At 39.2% G+C, this 19744-nt stretch overlaps 1 protein-coding gene across 8 annotated transcripts in view; it reads left to right on the top strand.

Moving 5' to 3' along the window:
- The window catches only part of ELF1 (E74 like ETS transcription factor 1), an 84739-nt gene extending 66401 nt beyond the window's left edge, over positions 1 to 18338 (top strand). For all 8 annotated transcript variants that reach the window (XM_050333103.1, XM_050333096.1, XM_050333098.1 and 5 more), the window contains 4 exons: positions 2299 to 2382; positions 5664 to 5856; positions 6950 to 7417; positions 16636 to 18338. In XM_050333103.1, the coding sequence (XP_050189060.1) occupies positions 2299 to 2382; positions 5664 to 5856; positions 6950 to 7417; positions 16636 to 17248 (1358 nt within the window). In that variant the 3' untranslated portion in view covers positions 17249 to 18338. The remainder of the gene's footprint in view (positions 1 to 2298; positions 2383 to 5663; positions 5857 to 6949; positions 7418 to 16635) is intronic.
- Positions 18339 to 19744: the final 1406 nt, after the last annotated feature.

Here is a 19744-nt window from a genome sequence, read left to right as displayed (position 1 = left end):
TAATTTTTTTTTTTTTTAACAAACCCCACTGAAAGCAGTGCAAGAAAATGTAATTTACGTTTTCTGGGGTGGTATAAAATATTTAATCAGGATGAACATCTCACTGTTTAAATATCACAAACATTTGTAGCGTGAATTTCTAACCTGAAGTGTTTTGCACCTATGGAAATAGGAAAGTGAAAATACCAATTATAAATTCAATTAGCTAGCCAAAATTATGGTAGCCCCACATAAGGCTTAGCTCTTGCATGTTCTTCATCTTTCCTCTTTGTAAAATTCTCTCCTAAAAAGGAATTTATGTATGTACTCTGAAAAGAAATTCATGCTCTATTGAACCAAAGAAGGAAGCATGCTAGTGCTTAACGCGCTTTCAAAAACACCTTCTTTTAAACAAAGGAAACATATCTAGTGTGTCTCTGTTATCTGTTTCTGTTGATGGTATCAGTCAGTGCCTGGAGATTATAGCTCACAGTGTGGTCTGAAACCATCATCTTAAGTATCTCTAGCCCAGATATGCAGCAGTAACATGGATACGTTTCTGTAAAGAAGTTTCACATTCTTCACTGGTTGCTAATTTTGGTTGGGCGTCTGGTAGAGGACTGTCCAAATGAGATGTCCTGAAGTAGTCTAGGCTGAAGAAAGAGAGCCTGGAATTGCTGTTTCAGGAGTATTCATATTCAGTAGCCTAGGTTATCTCTAATCAGAATTACGTAAATTACATGGGATCAGTACTTATGTTTCTGGAAGCTTACCAGCAGTAGTTCAGTCATGACCTAATTGGGATCTCATCCACTTCATTTTCTCTTAAGAACTGAATGTATTTAGACATAAGGTCTAAATTAATGACATCAAAATAACACTCCTTACTCCTTAATAGCTACATTTACACTTGCTCAAGAGGGGAAATGAATAGCACCCAACAGAGTCTTCCTGTGACACAACTTTAAGGAGGGAAAGCACTTATCCAAAATTACCCTGAGGGATTTCTTGTGCACTAGAGGCTGATCCATACAAAGTGGCTTTATCTAGACTTTTTAGGGAAAACTGACATTTCTGCAACCTATAATACTGAGTGGAAAAAAACCTGCTAAAATTATACCCCAGCTGTTCTTCTTTATCCTTTCACATCATGATAAATGAAAAAAAAAAACCAAAACACTGTTGTAGGATTTCCTCCCTCTCATTTTCATTCAAATCAAGGAAAACATTACTGGCCAAAACTATGGGTGTTGTTTGTGTCATTTCTTTATATCTTTAATTATGACAATATGCTATTTGGACTAGAAATATGTTTCTCTGAGTCTTACGTCTGCTTAGTCTATTCTACCTCTCAAAAGATCATAGGTAGTAATTGAAGTAATTTAAGTAACATCAGTGTAGTAAGGGGTCACTGTAAAACCTGATAAGATAAATTGCTCTTTCATAAGAAAGTTTTGAAGGTTTCTGATTAATTACTTCACCTGTAAAAGCTGCCATTGCAGTGAATGAGAACTAATAAAGGAGTAGGTTCAAGGTTTTATATTGAAAAATATTTCAGCATGACTTAGTTTTTTTATTTCTTTATGTTTCGGTAGTTGATTTTGCAGCATTTTCAAATGAATGCTCTTCATTCTTCTAATCAGTTGTAACAAACTTCTTTCTTTCAGTTTTTCTTACCAAATACAGCCACCATGCTTATGACTTTAAAAACGGATGTTTTTTTCAGAGCCTGTTACTGGTTCTTCTGATCGTTATAAAGTGACTTTCCTCTATGTGCAGCCACTGTTGAAAAAGGTGTAAAAGACAACAGGATTGAAAAAAATGTTTGTTTCACACGACAGTGTAGTTTGATGCTGTCAGTGGAGACTTGCAATTGATTAAACAAGCTAGCAGTCTTGTTTTCTCCCTAAATTGCAGTTTGGCAGTGAGGGAACAAGATAGTGCTCTGTATTTTATGTGTCTTTTCCGCTTTAAACGCTTACCCAGAGTTAATAGCTTATTCTTCTCATCTTGTCTGGTTTAAGTGCTCTTAAGAGTACCTAAATAGCCACAGAAATTTCCAAAGCACATAGACTTGAGGAAAGTGACCATAGTTTTTAGGTTTTACTAAAAGTACAGTAAGAGCATAGAGGGTCCAATCCTGCTGTAGAAAATGAAGAAGTTCAGCATAGAAGTGAGTTCCTAACTTAGCAGAAATTGAATCTTCTTTCAAGTGGGGAAACATATCTCTTCTCTTTTTAGGTCCTTGTTTGTTCTTCTTTTTTTTTTTTTTTTTTTTTTTTCCTAAGCTGCAGTTGACTTACTGGTGGTTTATTTCAGGGAAAAAACCAAAACCATCTCGTTCTGAGTCTCCTACTACAACTCCAAACATATCTGTGAAAAAGAAAAACAAAGATGGAAAGGGTAAGTCAAAGAGTTGTCACTAAAGCTTTTAGAAGAACATTGTTTCTGAGTGACCTGTAAAAAGACAAAGTTCACCAGTTTTCTTGTGATGTATACCCAAGTCTTATGTTCAGGGATGTTTAACATATCTCATCTTAAGGCAAGTAAAAAACAAGCACATGAGATTTCTTGGTGAAATACTCAGTTCCTAGGGAGAAAAATGTATTTGTCACTTCACTTGCAAGGGTTCTTGGAAACTCTTCAAGCCCCCACAGGGTCTGCTGTATTTTCAGTGAAATCTTGGGGAGGGCTTTGCATTGTATTAGTGTTTCTTGGGCTGTGGTTATTTTGATAGATGATCTTTGAAAACGTGTTCCATCTGTGTCTAATTCTGCATGAGGAGCTAATCAGGGCTGCCAGTCGGCAGCAGGAAGTACCGAGCCCTGAATTTAGAAAAAAGTTATAACACAGCTTGAAGACTTCAGCAGAAAACCTGGGGGTTTGATTCTTTAATTCCTCCTGTGTTTAAAAGGGAGAAATAAAAATAGGTGCTACATAACTGATACAATCATAAATCATTTCCTCCAGACTGAACTGTTCAGTAGTGCCTGTCAGTTTTGTCAGCAACTCTGTTGCTTTGCTGTTGGGTCCAACGCCTGCACTTGTGCCGTGTCTGAATGGCAGTCTGACGCCGTGGACCCCAGCGAGTTGTGCCGTGCCCAGTGGGAGCTGGAAATGAGCCTCCCCTGTGTCACAGGTGCCTGCTCTCATGCCTAGGCACTGATGGGCTTGCATGCATGCAGCACTTGCCAGGACAGAAGCCCAGCCAACCCTGGAAGGTTGTGTCATAACAATGTCAGACTCCTCAAGTCAGAAAAATCTCTACACTGACAGATGAATACGTTGGGTTTTTTGCTTTTGAAGAGGCATTTTCTGCAATAACAGGAACAAAATACTATTGGCAAGCAATAAATATTCAACATGTTAATGCCATCAATTTTAAGTATACCTTGTTGCCTTTTTTTTAATTAAATTACAACCTAATTTTTAAGTAAAAATGAAAGAAGAATGTCAGAGGAACCTCCATGTGGTGCTCAAATGAAATAATAGAAAATATGAAAGCAGCTATCCACAAAAATTAAAAGGCTTAAGATTCTAATGTTTCTGTCAATGATAGCAGAGATACATCATAATTCACATTTGTCCATTGTTACAAGATTGCTAATTCTGAAGGAAATAAGAAGGAGTGTGTTGCCTGAAACCACTGCCTGCTATGAAGAGCATTTGTTTTGCATTTTGAGAAACACAGAATCGAAGTAAAAGACATAGTAGTATGACCAGCCGGTGAGCCCCTGGTGGTCTAGTGGTAAAGGCGCCGCGCTATCACCGTGGAGACCCGGGTTCGATTCCCGGTCAGGGCCACTCCCGGGCAGGTGGGGCTCATTAGCCCTTAAAGGCAACCCACCTACGTCCTAAGGACCTCACTGCCACCGTCCAAGCTCGCTTGGCCCTGGCAGATGAACCTTAGGATTAAAGGGTGGGCTCAGTTCCGCTCACACTGTGTCTCACCTAAAAAATCCAATGCGCAGGCTGGAAGGTGTAAAGACCTTCCCCGGATCTTCGCTCGCGAAGACTGGCCATTATTATGACCAGCCATGGTAGGGAAGCAGCCAGAAAATCACAAGCACTGCCTGTCTGTTCCCTAAGTATGCTAAAATAACAATCTCTCCATCTAATTATATGATACGATGCTTAGAGAAAACTGATTTTTCTACCTATTTCTTCTGCTGTGACTCAGAGGAGGTTTACTGCCTGTCAGTAAAGCAGTCTTGGTTTTTGCAGCCAGTCTGTTTTCATAGTGATTTTCAGTGGCTAAGCAATGACAAATTTTCAGATTGCCTTGATACAGCTGAGCATTTTTGGTCTAGACTACAACAAAAGCATCCTGGATTAGATCATAAATGGCTGGGAATGCTCTCAGTCCTGTATGACAGTCTTAACCTTTGCCTCCGGGCTATATGAAGGCAAACAGACTATTTTATGTGAGCTGGGAGATGTTTGCAAGGGTGGTGTTTTTTCTCTAGGAATGCTCACATTTCAAGCTTCCACCTGCTGAAGGAACTGCTAACATTTTTGTACTGCCAGTGCTGATGACTTTGATGAATATTTACTATATATAGTTTATAATACAGTACTATGGGAATTTCATTTTTTAGGAGAAAAAGAGATCAGACTGATAGTTGTTAAAGTGGAAAAAAATCTGCTGGGTTAAATTGAAGCTATCAAAAGTGATCCTGTCACCTTCTGTTGTGCTGGGCATCATTTTTTGGGGAATTTATGAAACTTGCACATGCTATCCTTGCTGTGTTTTCCCACAGCTACTCATGGGATGTGATGCAAGAAGTTTTTACTTACTTTCTCAGACTAACAACTAAAAAGCTTACGTGCAGCTTCAGATTCCCAAAAGAATGTCCAACACCCAAAAGCCTTAAAAAAAAAGGCAGGAAAAAGGGTCTCATTAGTTGTATGAGTTTAGACTCCTTAAATGTGGTTCAGAAATAATATGCAAATTTTGTTCTTGTTTTAAGCATTCACAATCTGTGATTTTAATACTGTTTCTTTATACGTGGTAAACACTGAACAGATGTGATGGATTTCCATATACAAGTGTTTGTGCCTGCTTGTTTGTAAAATTAAATTTGAAGGTTGTCTACCAGCAAGTGCAGGTGCTCACTGGATTTAAAAAAATACCTTTTTCTGTACTTTAGCCTTGAAGATATGCCTACCTCAGCACATACCACTGGTTGCCCCATATAAATCTAATTCTTAAAAGTAAGGATTTTGTTTAGCCTTTTAAAGGATTATAACACTCACCTCAATTCAGCAAAGCATTTAAGCAACAGCCTAATTTCCAGCATTTTTAGATGATAGTCATGAACATGTTCCTGTCCAAGGTAAAGCAGTAGTGACTGCTTCTGTAACTGGATTAGGCAGGAGGGAAATGGACACATAGGTGACTAATGCTGTCTAATGTTGGTGGTTGGAATGGGGCAGCTGTAAGTTGACTGGTGCCTGACTGGTACAGAGGGAGTGGCTGGGCTGTTTGGGCATCCAGATTATAATAACTCATAGGAATCTTTTCCTGTGCTTTTCTATCACTATTTCCTAGTCTTGATGAAATATTACAATGTATTTGTAAAGATCCCAACTTGTTACTTTTAAGATTATTTGAATCATTAATAAAATATGGTCAACTAATATTTTTTCTATTTTTTCCATGTTTTGAAATACTTTCATTTTAGGAAATACAATTTATCTTTGGGAGTTCTTACTAGCACTGCTCCAGGACAAAGCTACGTGTCCTAAATATATCAAGTGGACTCAAAGAGAGAAGGGCATTTTCAAACTGGTAGATTCCAAGGCTGTGTCCAGGTTGTGGGGAAAACACAAAAACAAACCTGACATGAATTATGAAACAATGGGTAGAGCTCTCAGGTATGTGCATTTTTGATAAAAGTCTGGTTTTGTTGCCTTAGTGTTTGTGTGCATTGAATGCCTCATCTGATTTGTATAACATAGTATTCTATTAGTTTGGAAAACTAAGAAGTTATTTCAGGAAAATAAATTAGCTGACTAAAAGTAACCCTCGCTAACCTCAACTCGAAGTTGGTCACCTTCAGTTTCAGCACAGGCATTTTTCAGTGCTGCTGCAAAAACTGCATCTTCACAATCAGACACAGACAAAGTAAAAGACTGAAGATTTCAGGTGGGGTGAGCCTTCTACATAAAATTTGAGTCTCTTTACTAAAAAAAAAAAAAAGCTAAATGTAGGTGTATTCATTAAATTATTTCTACTTGTTGCACATGATCCCCTTTCCAGTGGGAGATAAAGTTTTACAATTAGGTCTGTTTCACTTCTCTGAACTTGTGTGTACAGGCAGTTATAAAACAGAATTGTGTGCCACTGCCTATCAGGCCAGGGGTTTTCTCATCCATAAAAGACTGTGCAAAGTAAGCAGATGTCCACAAAGCTTCAGTCTTACCTGCTGATTGATAATTGTCCAACTGAGTAGCTGTGCATTTCTTTTAATTTCCCTTCACCCCTCACCTCAGTGTGCGTAATTTCAAGTTGTCATATTAGTTTGTAAATACAACAGAAGTAGTGCCCTCCTGTCCTGTTCCCTTTGCTTTGTTGTAGCTAAAATGTCTGCCTGTGCTCACGGGTGAATAACCATGAATTCAGGTAACTGAAAGAACTGTATGAGTCAAGAGGAGAACTGAAAGTTTCACGCGAGTTTTTAAAGAATATGAGTTGATAGCAGAGCTGCCAAGGCTGTTGAGTTCTTTTCTTTGTCTCCTCAGAGGTATTCAAGGTTGGAAGTAAAACATGACATGAAATACCAGTAAATGAAAGTTGTTTGAGGAAAACAATATGCTATTAAGTTGGCAACTTTTTTATAATGAAGAAACTAGACACTTAAAAGTTTGTTTACTTGTTAGTGCTGTGTTTATTTTCTGAGAGTTTTGTTGCTTTGTTTTGGTTTTGGCAAAAAACCTGTGTAACTTGATGTGTGTACGCTTTAAACAGATACTATTACCAAAGAGGAATCCTGGCTAAAGTAGAAGGTCAGCGTCTAGTGTACCAATTTAAAGAAATGCCAAAAGATCTCATCTATATTGATGATGAGGATGCGAGCCCTAGCACTGAATCATCAGATTCAACTCTGCTCCCAACTGCGGTGGCCAACAGAAACCAACCAAGCAGAACTCGAGCGTCTGCAAACACAGGAACAAAGGGAGGATCAACCGCGGTGCTAAAAACAGGAAACACAAAGCCTGCGAAGCTGAAGGAGCATGTAGAAGTTGGACAGCAGCAGACACCTGGCTTGACTTCAGAAGTTTTGAGGACAATGCAATCTCCGCAGCCAGTACAATCCACTCAGCTTTTTCGGACAGTTCACGTAATGCAGCCGTTGCAGCCCCTCACAGAAGGACACGCAGCTGTAACCAGTAATGTTCCAGATGAATCGTTGAATTCCTCAGTTCAGAATATAAGGTAAGAAAATGTACTGAAAATAAATATTTGAATAATAATAAATTCACTGGCTGGTGGCTAGATAGACTAGATTGTTTTGATTCCAAGAAATGCTAGTCTTCCAGTTTGGTTGATGTGAAGCAATGTCTTTGTGGCTGATGCTAGGAATTTAGAGTGACTACAGCATACTGTGACGCGTGCGCACATAAACACTCTGTCTTTGGTGGGGAGAAGTGCATCTTTCCCGTGGTATTAGACTTGATGCACATCCTTTTGAGAGGAAAAATACCTTAAAGTTGGCATTGTCAGTTCTGTTCCACAGCAGAAACTGTGTTTTCACGTCTCTGCTTCTACACCAACTGTTTGGTGTCTTTGCTTTTTAATTATACATGGTGGGTCTGCATGATCCCTTCAGAAAGATTTTCCTTCTTGCTTCTTACTTTTTCATCTTAAGAATTCTTTATCATCTCTTTAATCTTTTGTATTGTCCCCAGTTACAGCAAGGGAAAGCTCCATGTTATCTGCTCTAGCATTTTGCTGCTGTTTCAAGAACAAGTTCTTTTGATTTTAGAAAACAATTAACAGAATAATTTCGTGGGAGCTGTGTATCTGCAAACTTTTTTTGGAGACAGTCATGCTTCCAGGCTGAATTTGTAAGTCAACTGGCTAACACTACACAGTGTTTAAGGATCATGACTCTTTTGCATCTACCCCTTAGTAGCAGCATCCTAACAGAGGAGGCTTTAAAAAGTCACTTAAGCCTGATTTTACCCTAGCCTGAGTTGTCACCTGATGCACGGGTGCACATGGAGCTTGTTTGTCTCAGTGTACTGACTACAAAAGACCTAAAACAAACAAATGTTCTTGCAATCTAGGCTCTTCACAGGAATGTCAGAGTTGTATATAGTGATTGTGGACCTTAAAGCTGTTTCAGGAGAGCTTCAGGATATGATTCAGGAGCTGCACATTCTCAATCAATTATCATAACTTTTTTTGATACTTCGCTCTGTTAATGGTTATAATTTTCTGCTGCAAAATGGCAGTAGTGCTATTTCCTGCTGCCTCTATTCTTCCCTTTGAAAATTACATCCAAAGCCACCAGCAGTTTTGGAGTGGTACTGACTACCTGGAAGAAACCATGCGTTTTTGTCAGAGAAGTAGGTAATGACACTAATGAGACCAAATAATTTCTTTGCTTCTGAAGAATAGGAGAGAGAAAGATTATACTTGATCAGAAGTTTATGTGAAAGATAATTATGAAGAATTTAACAAAAAAAAAATCCAGTTTTGAAATGAATTTAGAAAATTAATAAAAGTCTGGATCAAGGTGATGTGTTGTATGTTTTTAAAGCTTAGGAATGAAGCTACTCAGTACAGTGCAGTCCTATGAGTTCAGGCTTGATGCAGGATTTATTTACTTGTAAAAATTGACAAGGGCAATATATAATGAAAAGAAATAAGTGCAGACATAATTGAGGCTATGCAGTACCACGTAAGTCCGTAGAACAATAATATTAAACATTAATAGGGAGTAAGTTCAGGAATTTGCAGAGTTAAATACGTCTAGGCTAGACCTACACTAGATTATGTATCACAAAAAGTATCAGTAGTGAAGGTGGTATAAAGAATGGTAACAACAAACAGAAGACTTAGGGCAGGCAGGAAGTCCAGCCTAACATTTGGAAAGCTGTCAGTGACATTATGACATCCAATTATTGCATTACAGTATTTCACAATTGGACCTTGGGTAATAAACTAAGAGGAAGAAGCAGCAGAGATGATATATATGTGAGGTTCAAATTAAATAAAAACCTTAAAACCTTAGAGTTCCGTATTGCATTGGTTCACATCCATTGTTTTTAACTAAGAACTTATTCCATGAAGTCTTCAATTGCACTTTTCTTAGCCAAGATGACAAAGTGTCTTAAATGAAGGGGAAAAACAGGAACCATCTGACCTTTTCAGAATGGTATAGAAGTATTGCTGATTAAGAAAGATTATACTATGGCATCTGAGGAGTTAGAATGAAAATAAAAACCACCAGGATGGGACAAGCTGTAAACCAAGGTTCTGATGAATCCTGTGCAATAGTCACTGCCCATTCCAGGCTTTCAAAATACAATTTATGACGGATGCATTTCTCATCAGCTTCAAAGTACAAACTTCAAGTAGTTTGGTGAGGTAGAACGACACATTAAACTTACTTTGGAGCATATGTTTTTTCTTGTTTTATAATGAGGCTGAAACAAAGGATCATTTGTTCAAACAGCTAAATCTCTAGCAGTTGAATATGTTTGTGTATGCATTCTGAGTTGCTGCAGTGGGGCTTCCATAAGGGTTGAAAGGGATGGTCTACATGGTTTGAAAATGTACAGCAGGTATGAATGCCATTGTAGACTAAGAGTTGACAGACCACCTGATGTATGCGTGCACTCTGTAGGATTGTGTTTGCAGTCACTTTATAGTAGGAAGAATGAGGACAAATAGCAACATTTTTGGTTGCCAGTTGCTATTCAGTGGTGGGGCATGTAAATAGTCAAGGTCATTTGGGCAAAACAGCAACTAAGGGTCTGGTAATGATTCTCAAAAGGTTTTCTGATGCATACTGCTTAGTGGTTGGGCTCTGCCTTGAAGCATGAACATCTTGAACCCATACAGCTTGTCTTATGCAATGTAGTTCTATTCATGTGAATGTTCACTCCTCTGCCTCATGGAAGTAAATGGTCTTCCCTCTGCAGCAATTTGCTTCTGTTTTGTTGTAAGAAGAAAAAAATCAAGAGAGAAAATATTGAACATCTCTGATGTCAAAACAATTGGTTTCTTAACACTTAACTGTAGACTTCAGAGAGTAAGTTCTGAACCTACATCTTCTCTGTTGAGGGACTTACTAAAAGAATCACATTTGAAGACTGTTATGAAGAGCTCATGTCCCCATCCCTCCTCTGCATTAGGCAACATGTCTGGTAGAGACTACTCCTAGAGCATCTCTGGGAGAGTGTTGCAGCTGTTCCCCAAGGCCTCTTGACGTTTCTCAAAGAAAAGGGCATGCCAGTGAGAATCCATGGTTGGTTCTTCTCAGGAGATAGGTAGCCAACTTCATTTATAGCTGCACAGAGTTTATATCTTACTCTTAAGTGGAAAGGTCTTGGCTTTTGGATGGCTTTTGATGTGCTTTCTGTACAAGTTTTGGTGCTGTTGTATGAAGGGGGGCACAAAGAGAACTGTTACTTTCCGAGGATAAATGCCTCTTCAGCCCTAGTGCTTACAGAGAAAGGCTGTGGTGTTGTGTTAACTGAAGCTTGGGAAACAGGGTAGGAGCAGGGTCAGGTCAAGCAAACTGGATTTTGCTGACTGAGGAAAACATCTAGTATCCCCAGTGGGAATATCTGGAATTGTAAACGCACTGCTGTTCTGCAGATCTAACTGTTCTGGCTTGGTGTATGCAAGCACAGTTACTGTAGTCTCCAGTTCTGTAACTGGGAGCCAAGTTTGGCATCAAATGTTTGCAGTGATAAGATAAAAATAAAAATACTACTCTGGATGAGCATTTGTTGCTAACTTTTTCCAATGAGACACCTTTTACAAGGAAGAAAAGGTTTCTTTGAATTTAGTGCTTGTAAAATTCTTCTGCTTAAATCAGAATAACTTACTCAGATTAACCAGAATATCTGGTTTATTTGAGTAATTGTGTTTTAACTTAGAATTAGGAGGCACTGGCCTGGGATTCAGCTCCATGTTCATTGGATCATTCTAAGTGTAAAGAGCATCCTTTCTCTTGCTCCAGAAAGTGTACCTCTCCTGTAAGGCTAGGGACTTACCTTTTGTAGGACATCACACAGAGCTGTAAGGTGCCTGTGTTTGGGCAATTAAATTTCTCCCTTAAATGTTGAGGGCTGGAGATATAGAGATATGCATTTTCATTTGCCTTTAATCTAGAGTAGTAGTGATTTAAGATGTAGGGAAAATAGGTTGTCATGTTACTTACAGTTCAGAGAAGATTATATAGTGAGTAATTTTAAATTATGTGTCTGTCTCTTTTATTGACTGTATGGGACATAGCTGAATCATCTAGCTGGCAGCTCTGTATACCAAGAAACTTGGAATTAGCTGACTCCTGATAGACCTTTTACAATGCTTTAGCAGACTTCAGGTATGAAACACAATACTCAATTCTGAGCCCAGATTCAGGTCTTCTAACAAGTTCTGTCCAAGCTACCACAATGACAACTCAACTTCTGGCTAATATTTGGAAGGCCTTCCTTTGATCGGCCACCATCAGTGGCTGTGCTTTGCTTTGCTTCTGTTTGCAGTTAGACAGTCTCCTGTCAGTGCTCCAAAGGCAGACCTGCAGTAGAACCTCTCTAGCACGCTGACTAGTAGATACTGTTGGATCTGAGTCACTGCTTCCATAGCCTTCCCCAAAGGAAGGCAAAGAGGTGACTGTTACAAAGAGCTGATCTCTGTAATCTCTTAAGTGAAGGCTTGACTGCAAGTAGATTTCAGGATGGTGAGAAAAATGTCCTTCCTGAGGGAGATGTTGGTCAGAAATAGACTGATGTGATCTCAGTGGGCTTGTACAAGAAACTCTTTGTCTTACAACAGGGTTTGTCTCTCAGAACACATTTATAATAGGGATAACTTCTATCACAGCTATCTGTCTTCTATCAAGACTTTGGTTATAACCAAACATTTTGATGTGATTTTCCTGCAGCTGAGAAGAGCTTTTCTTAAATGCAGTTCTGATTTAATTTTTGTGGTAAGCAAGAAGGCAAATGCTTATAACAGGAGGGACTTCAAAATACTCTAGTCAGAATAATTTTGTTTCTGCACAGTAAGAAGCTATCCATAGGAGTTTTCTTTCCATGTCTTTGGCTCTACTGAAAGAGGTGGGAGCTCTGCAGGTTTCTGTTAGTAGCAAAGTTCCTGAGTTTTAATTCAGGTGACTGTGCAGTTTTGAAAAATTCTAGTAAGAAGAATGCAAAACTCTGTGGCTCAGTAAAAAGGACACCTTAAGAGCTGAGTCCTCTGTCTCTGTCCTCATGACGTTAAGAAATGACGTTGTCCAGGCAAAGCATTAGACAAGAACATGCACGGCCATCGCTTCAGAGGAGGCTGTGTTAAGACTGGGCAGGAGGGCATCAGCATCAAGCGCGTTTCTGCCTCTCATGGACATCTCCTAGCCAGTGGCTATGAGGAAATACACTGGAGTGAAGTACTGATAAGACTGTGGATGACTGAGGATCATGTCCACGAGTGCAGCTGTGGAGCACTTTGCAGCAACAGCAGAGCTCCTGAGTGGCATTTGGTTGATACTCTCTGTATAGTCACTCAGAGGAGATCACCTCTCAACTTGGGCATCTCAAGTGATTCTAACAAGCACATCCAACCTTTTCATCTCCTTTACTCTTCCTAGCTTGAATGAGTTCTGGCAACCAGTTAATTGAAATGAGCTAAGTCCCTGGAAATTAGCCTGTTTACCTCCAGGCTGTCATTTCCACTATAGCTGGAGGTTGAACACTGTGTATGTTGGAGAGGGAATTCTGTGGTACCTCTCTCTGTGTTTCTTAATATTGCATTGTTTCATTTTCTTGCTGTGCTGTGAAATACTTTGTTTACTTTGGCTTGTAGCTTCAATATTTTTGGTATCTTCCTTGGCTTGTAGCTTCAGATTTATTAGTATCATTTCCATTTCATAATTTTCACATAAATTGCCATTAATAAACTTGGTTTTCTTGCCTGTCACTTACTGTTTACTTTATCACTAGTTACCTCTTGATGGGCTAATAAGTTATTGCGCAATTCTAGGCCATTAACAGTAACAAATGGACCAAGAAATAGACCATAATTTTCTGCCAAGCTAAAATGACTTCAGAATTCTTGTCATTCTTTTCTCAGTTGTAACCAGATTGTTTTATGGGAGCATTTCCTTTTCATCATTGTTGCTCAGTCAATGTTCTTGTTCTCTTTGAAACCTCAGCAGGAACTCTTAAAATAATCAACCAAAAGGTTAGTACCTTAGAGCAGAAATGGTGTTAGCAAAATGTCAGTGAAATTCAGAAGCATGGCAAAATATACAATTCAAAGCACCTAAAATAATGTAGCCCAGTGTTAACAAATCACCTTAATTAGTGTGTACTTTTTTTAATGGACAAAATGATTAACCAAACTGTAATTTTTTTCAATGGTATTCAAGGCAAACAGGTAGATTTTAAGTTAGTAAACAGGTACAGCTGTCTGTAGTTTCAACAGTTAAGGCAAATATCTTGCTTGGCCACCGTTAGCGTAAATAAATATTTCTGGTGTGCTTGTGCAGACACCTGCTGCCTGCATTCACTTTAGCAGGTTCATAATATATGTGTATACACATATCTGTATGTACAGGTTTATATACATGTGTATCATATATCTGTATCTTGACTGATGGAGAAGACAAAGCATCTAGAGTAAACTATTAATGCCAGTATGGTGTACAGGTATGGGACTGGCTTTCAAGAAAAATAAAATGGCTTAGCATTGATATGCAGATACTAATTACAGCACGCTAAGACAAATAGCCTGGTGTCTTTTCCCAAAACTGTTGCTCCTAGTGCTTTACAGATACTTTCTGCATTGATCAGATCCAGTTCACACTTTTTGAGGTTGTCCTTTACAGCTATTTAGCAGCTAGAAGCTTTTATTTTTTACGAAACATCTAGAGAACAAGAAAGTAGCTTCAAAGTAATCCTTGGATGGCATACCAGCACAGGCTATCAGCTTCAGCTGCTGCTTTCAAAACTGCAGCTACTGAGTTATCTTAATCCTTCAAGCTCAGGTAAGTTTCTTCATGGATTAAAGAGCTGGCTCAGTATCTACTCTGATACTTTAAAAGCTTTTCTGATGGCAAGTGTCAGTTGTCTTTCCTTCATAGCTGTTCCACTGTTATTGCTGGTCTCTGCAGACTTTCCTGGATTGAGCTGTATGTATGTGACACTTTGGTTTTGCTGCAAGTTTGTTTAACTGTAGGTAGTTTACTTTTTTTTTTTCTTTTCAAAAAAGCTAGTGGATGCCCTCATCCTGTTACTACTTCTGACACAGACATTTCTGACTTTTCTGTGAAGGTCCCAAGAGAATTGCGGGGGCAAGAAAAAAAAAAAGGAGTTAGCACTAATAACCTTTATGAGACCTAGTGCGAGCCTTGGTACTGTCATTCTGAGCCTTGCACTTTAAGCTCGGTTGTTGGTATTTGCGGGGCGACACCAAGTTCTCCAGAAGTTTGAAAGAAAGAAGCAATCACTCTAGCTGGTGCTTCACCTCCAGCCCCATTTCCATGAGCTTCTTCCTTGGGCTGCCTCTTGTTGAGTGAAAAAGGAGCTCGATTGACTCTGGTGTCAGTCACATCAAATTTTGAGTCCTGGTTACGATGGCCTTTGTGATAAGACCTGCGTGGGAGCCTCGTTGGCAAGGATTTTGCTATTGCTGCATTGCTGGGTACTGCAACCTTCTTTCTTGGGAGGAAGAGAAGGCTACAGATGGAAGTTTTGTTCCTTGTGTTAGCAAGCCATGTGGGAGCTGGGGGAAAAGATTGCCTGCATCAGGGACTGGCAGCTGGAGGCTGCTCAGGGAGTACCCATGTGCTCTGAGCCTAATACCAGCAGGTTACTGGGGCTGCTCTTGCTGGAGCAATCTTTGGAGCTCAGCTAGAGGCCTTTCCCAGAAAAATAAGCAGAGCAGCAGCTGGGGAATCATCTGCATATATTCCTTCACTTGCTTCTGCTGCTGCACTAAGAAAGTGGGAATGCAACTCCCTGTGTGGTTGGACTATGGCCAGCAGCAGCATCTGCATCCACATTGCCCTGTAGCTTCAGCACCACGTAAGTCCTGCTTTGGTAAGCTTTTTGTTGCAACTGTGATAGCCAGAGTGTGGTTTTAAATTGACATTTTGAATATGTTGAGTCAGAGCTTATTGGTCAATGCCTAAATGCTGGCAAGTAGGATTTCACAGAGCTGTGGCAAACAGATGCTACATGGGTAGAAGGACTACAGAAAGAAGGATGTTCCATGGTAGATGTATGGGAGGCAACCCTTACAGCATATCTGATGTCCAGTCCTCAGAAGAAAGAGCAGGCAGAGCTGTGCATGGACTTCAAAGTACAAATGTTGACAGTAAATTGCTTTGCATCTCGAGTGATTTCAGTGGGGTAGAAATAAGCTAGGAGTAGGAGACAGTTATTTTCGTTTATCTTTGAGAAAATACAAGGGTGATCTTAAGACTAAAGAAGGGGGAGGAGGGCAGGCAGGAGAAAACATTGGAGAGAAGCAGGAAAGTTGGAGAGAACTTTGCATGACAAGCAGAAAGAAAGAAAGATTGTCAGAGACAGCATGGCACAGTGGGCTGGAGCAAGCTGTAAGAGAGTATCAAAGCAGTTACCCTTCCCTTCCTCTTTCCCTCCCCAATAACTATTTATGTTGTGGTTTGGATTTTTTTGTTTTGGTTTTATTTGCATGACTGGAGGGTGTTTCAAATTTGTAAGTCACTTGTTCGCTGTAGTAGCTGTGTACTCCAGCAGTACAGCTGTTAACCCTCTAATGTTGCCCTTGCAGCTGTACATCTGTTGAAAGTAATGTGCCACCCAAGTCTTTTGAGCCTGCAACTGATGGAATTACTCCTATTTTAAAGTGATGTTTTGGGAGCAGGTTCTGTTCAGTTGTTTTATCAGAAGTCACATATGAGCCTGGCAGACAGAGAACTGTGTGTTGTGGGAGTCTGAGAAGATCTTGACCAGTCTTACTGCTGCAATGTGAATTCTTTTGCATATAGTTAAATGCATATACGGATGTCAGGAGAATCGAGGCCTGACTTATGAACTATTTAGGCTCATGATTTGTGAGTTATTTAAGGTAACTTGTAAAACTGATGGCAGATGTGTAGTGGATCATGCTTGTGATGTTGGTTGATGCTTGAGATGGGTCTTTGATGTGATTCCCAGGTTTTCTGCTGACCTAAACAATGTCTCAAAGGCAGGCTGTTCAGTTTGGTGATGGCAGTATTGTTCATGCAGGCTACCTTTACTTTGGGAACACCTTGCTGAATTCAAGGGTCAGGTCTAGTTCTTGTTTTATTAGGAGAGGTACTGCTACTTCTTTTGGAAATGTTGGGTAAATAAGTGTTTATGATGCCAAATGATTTTTCTACAGTAAATATTTTTTTAAAATTCAGTGTGGAAGTGTTCTGACCCTATAATCTTTTCTAATCTTAACAGGACTTTACAGACTCCAACCCAGGTTCCAGTGGTTGTTTCTCCTGGAAATCAGCAGCTGCATACTGTAACACTCCAGACAGTGCCTCTTACTACAGTGATAGCCAGCACAGATCCAGCCTCAGTAACAGCGGCCCAAAAATTCATTTTACAAGCCATTCCTACTTCACAACCCATGACGGTTCTTAAAGAAAACGTCATGGTACAGTCTCAGAAGCCAGTCTCGCCTCCTTCCTCAATTGTGCTGAGTCCAGCACAAGTTCAGCAGGTGCTCACCAGCAGTGTGCAGACAATTTGCAATGGAACAGTCAACATGGCTTCATCTGCATCCTTCAGTGCCACTACCCCTGTGGTGACGTTTTCACCTAGCAGCTCCCAGGTGATGTCTCATCCGTCGGGCACAGTGATCACTTCAGTTATTAAAGCACCAGAAACCAAACAGGTTGGCGTACAAGAAGCGGTGAAGGAAGGGGATGATAAATCAGACGATACTGAGCAGTCGGAGCAGAGTTTCCAGCAGCAGCCATTTGTGATGGTAGTGTCCAGTTCGAATGGTGTCCCATCTAACATGCAAGTGAAGCAAGAAAATGAGCCATTGGAACCCAATTCGTATTAATAATTAAATAATAATTAAAAAAAAAAAAGACCCTGTGGATGATTTTTTTCATAAATGTGATGGGACCTTTTAAGTTATGTATATATGATTTGATTTTGAAGTAAGATGTTGCAAAGCTACTTAATTTCTGCAGTTAATTGTTAGAATTCATGCTTTAAGATGAATTTTGATTTTCTGTTAATTGCTAAGTGTTATCATATCAATAAAATTATATATTACTCATTTTTCAAAATACAGGCATGAAGGAACATGCTTTTTATGCTATGAAGACTTTCTCCTGAGGTTTTTGGCCAAAGTTTCGAACTTCTTATTTTACGTTTTCAGTCTGTTGCTGATTTACATTGTTATTGTAACCTTTTATGTTTAATCTGTATGTGTATCATTTAACTTTTGAAGCCGCAGTTACTTTTAGTGAGACAGTTTCAACTTTTAGTGAGACAGTTTCATTCCATTTGTTTGAATTTTTGTGATCGAGTATTTGTTTCATACCAGTGAATTACATCATTTTTAGAATTTGATAACCAGGTATCCTCTTGCATTTTTGCAGCACAAGCTCTTGTGTGTGCAAAATTGAATATACACTCCTATTGAGAGTACATAAAACATATATTCCAGTAATGGACAATGCCATGTCTGTATTTTATATGAAAACATTGGATATATTTAATTACAGAAGCTAATGGCATCACTACAGGTGCAAATGTTTCATGCCATTTTGTGACTATGAAGCTTAACAATCTTGCTTTCTACTTCAGATTATTTTGTAAGGGGGGAGGGAAATGAAATATATACAATTTATGCAGATTTTTGGAGATTAATACTGCTAAGAGTTTTTTTTTTTTTGATTGTAAATACTGTACATTCAGTGTCGCAGGGAAGTTTTTTCAGCTAATTTGTTTCCATACAAATTTTTGATAGATGCAAATAAGATCATTATGTTTAGAGGTCTAATGTTATATGTATTCATATTACAGAGTGAATTTGTATTTAAGGACAAATTTTTAAATGATGGAGCCCACTGAACCTTGGGTCCTTGTCTTTTGTATTTTTAATTGGTTTATTATGAAAATAAATCAAATGAAAAAACATATTTCTGTATTTACTCTGAAATCTTTTTTAAATTATTGTAATGTTTTGACAATCATGAATAATGAAAATACAGTGAGAAGCAGGACAAGTCAGTGTGGGTCTGTGGTGGGACACAAGCAGTTCACAAATAGCTTCTGAACAGACTTGAACGCGACCAGCGTGTTGTGGGTATCCTTTGAAATAGCAGTACTGTATGTTCTTGTAGCTCAGCTGAAGGTTGAGCTTAATTCAAGAACTGGACTTAAACTTCTCCCTTTCCATCAACTCCCAGTACATTACAGACAAACAACCCAAAATTTTGAACATAATTCTGGGGTGCCATTCATTGCAAAGGAGCTTGTAGCTTGTGTCACACAAACGACAGCTCAAACTATAAGGGCTTCAAAACCTCACATGTTGCAGTGTTTCAGCAGAAGGTGGATTAAAAATAAACATGCCTGGTATGATTATATCAGTATAAAATTAAAGGAAATACAACTTTCTATGACTGAATTCATGTGGGAGTTTTATTGACAGGTTGATAATGTTAAATATAACTTCAAGCATACGAGTACTAGAAAAACTAATAGGAGCAGAAACGTAGCAGAGGTAGTTTGGTCTAGTTGCACAGAAGTAACTCTACAAACAATTGAACAACTCTGCCACAGCTGCCCTGTTAATTCAATATTTCTTCCCTCTGACTCCCATGCAGTCAGGCTTCCACCTGCAAACACAACGTCCAGGAAGGCTGGCCATACCCAGACCAGTGGTTGTTTATCTGGCAGCGCTCCCTGCAGCTGGGGAGTGCTGGCAATATTGCTAGGAATGTGGATAAGTGTTGTAGAAGCATATCTGATAACAGTTCTCCTCCTGAGGGCTATCTCAGATTGACGAAAGCACTGGAGAGGGAGGCTAGTTTGTTTACTCAAAGTATAAAATAGGGTTTTTTTCCTATACTAAAAGTAATTCATAATTCTAGGAAACCTGAAGTGATAATGCTTGACCGACATTAGTGTTTTTAGATGTGGGGAAGTTGTTCTGGTGATTTACTGAAAACATGAAAAAAAAATCACGCCATAAGGTTACAGCTTCACCAAGAAAACTTCATGCCATAGATACAACTATTACATGGGGGAAATGATTTGTCAGCTTGTTTATGTCAATTGGAGAAGTAGAGAAAATCTCTAGCAGCAGACTTTGTTGTGTAACAAATAGAGAATGGAAATCACTCCGTCCCCATATCCTTTAGGCTCTGATGTACCAGCCGGGTGGATCTGGACTTCACACTCTCTTTGGTATAGTAAAGGAAGGCAGAAGCTGCAGTAAATCATAAAATAAGGCCCCACATTTGGAGTTAGAGCCACCCCTCCCTTATCACAGCTGCCTTTGTGGCAGCAGCCAAACAAAACATGCCAGTGCAAACCCCGG

This window comes from Myiozetetes cayanensis, unplaced genomic scaffold (genome assembly GCF_022539395.1).
Source record: "Myiozetetes cayanensis isolate MyiCay16 unplaced genomic scaffold, myiCay2020 scf5-8, whole genome shotgun sequence".
Lineage (NCBI taxonomy): Eukaryota > Metazoa > Chordata > Aves > Passeriformes > Tyrannidae > Myiozetetes > Myiozetetes cayanensis.
The sequence above is the reverse complement of the archived record's forward strand: the minus strand, read 5'-3'. Positions and strand labels throughout refer to the sequence as shown.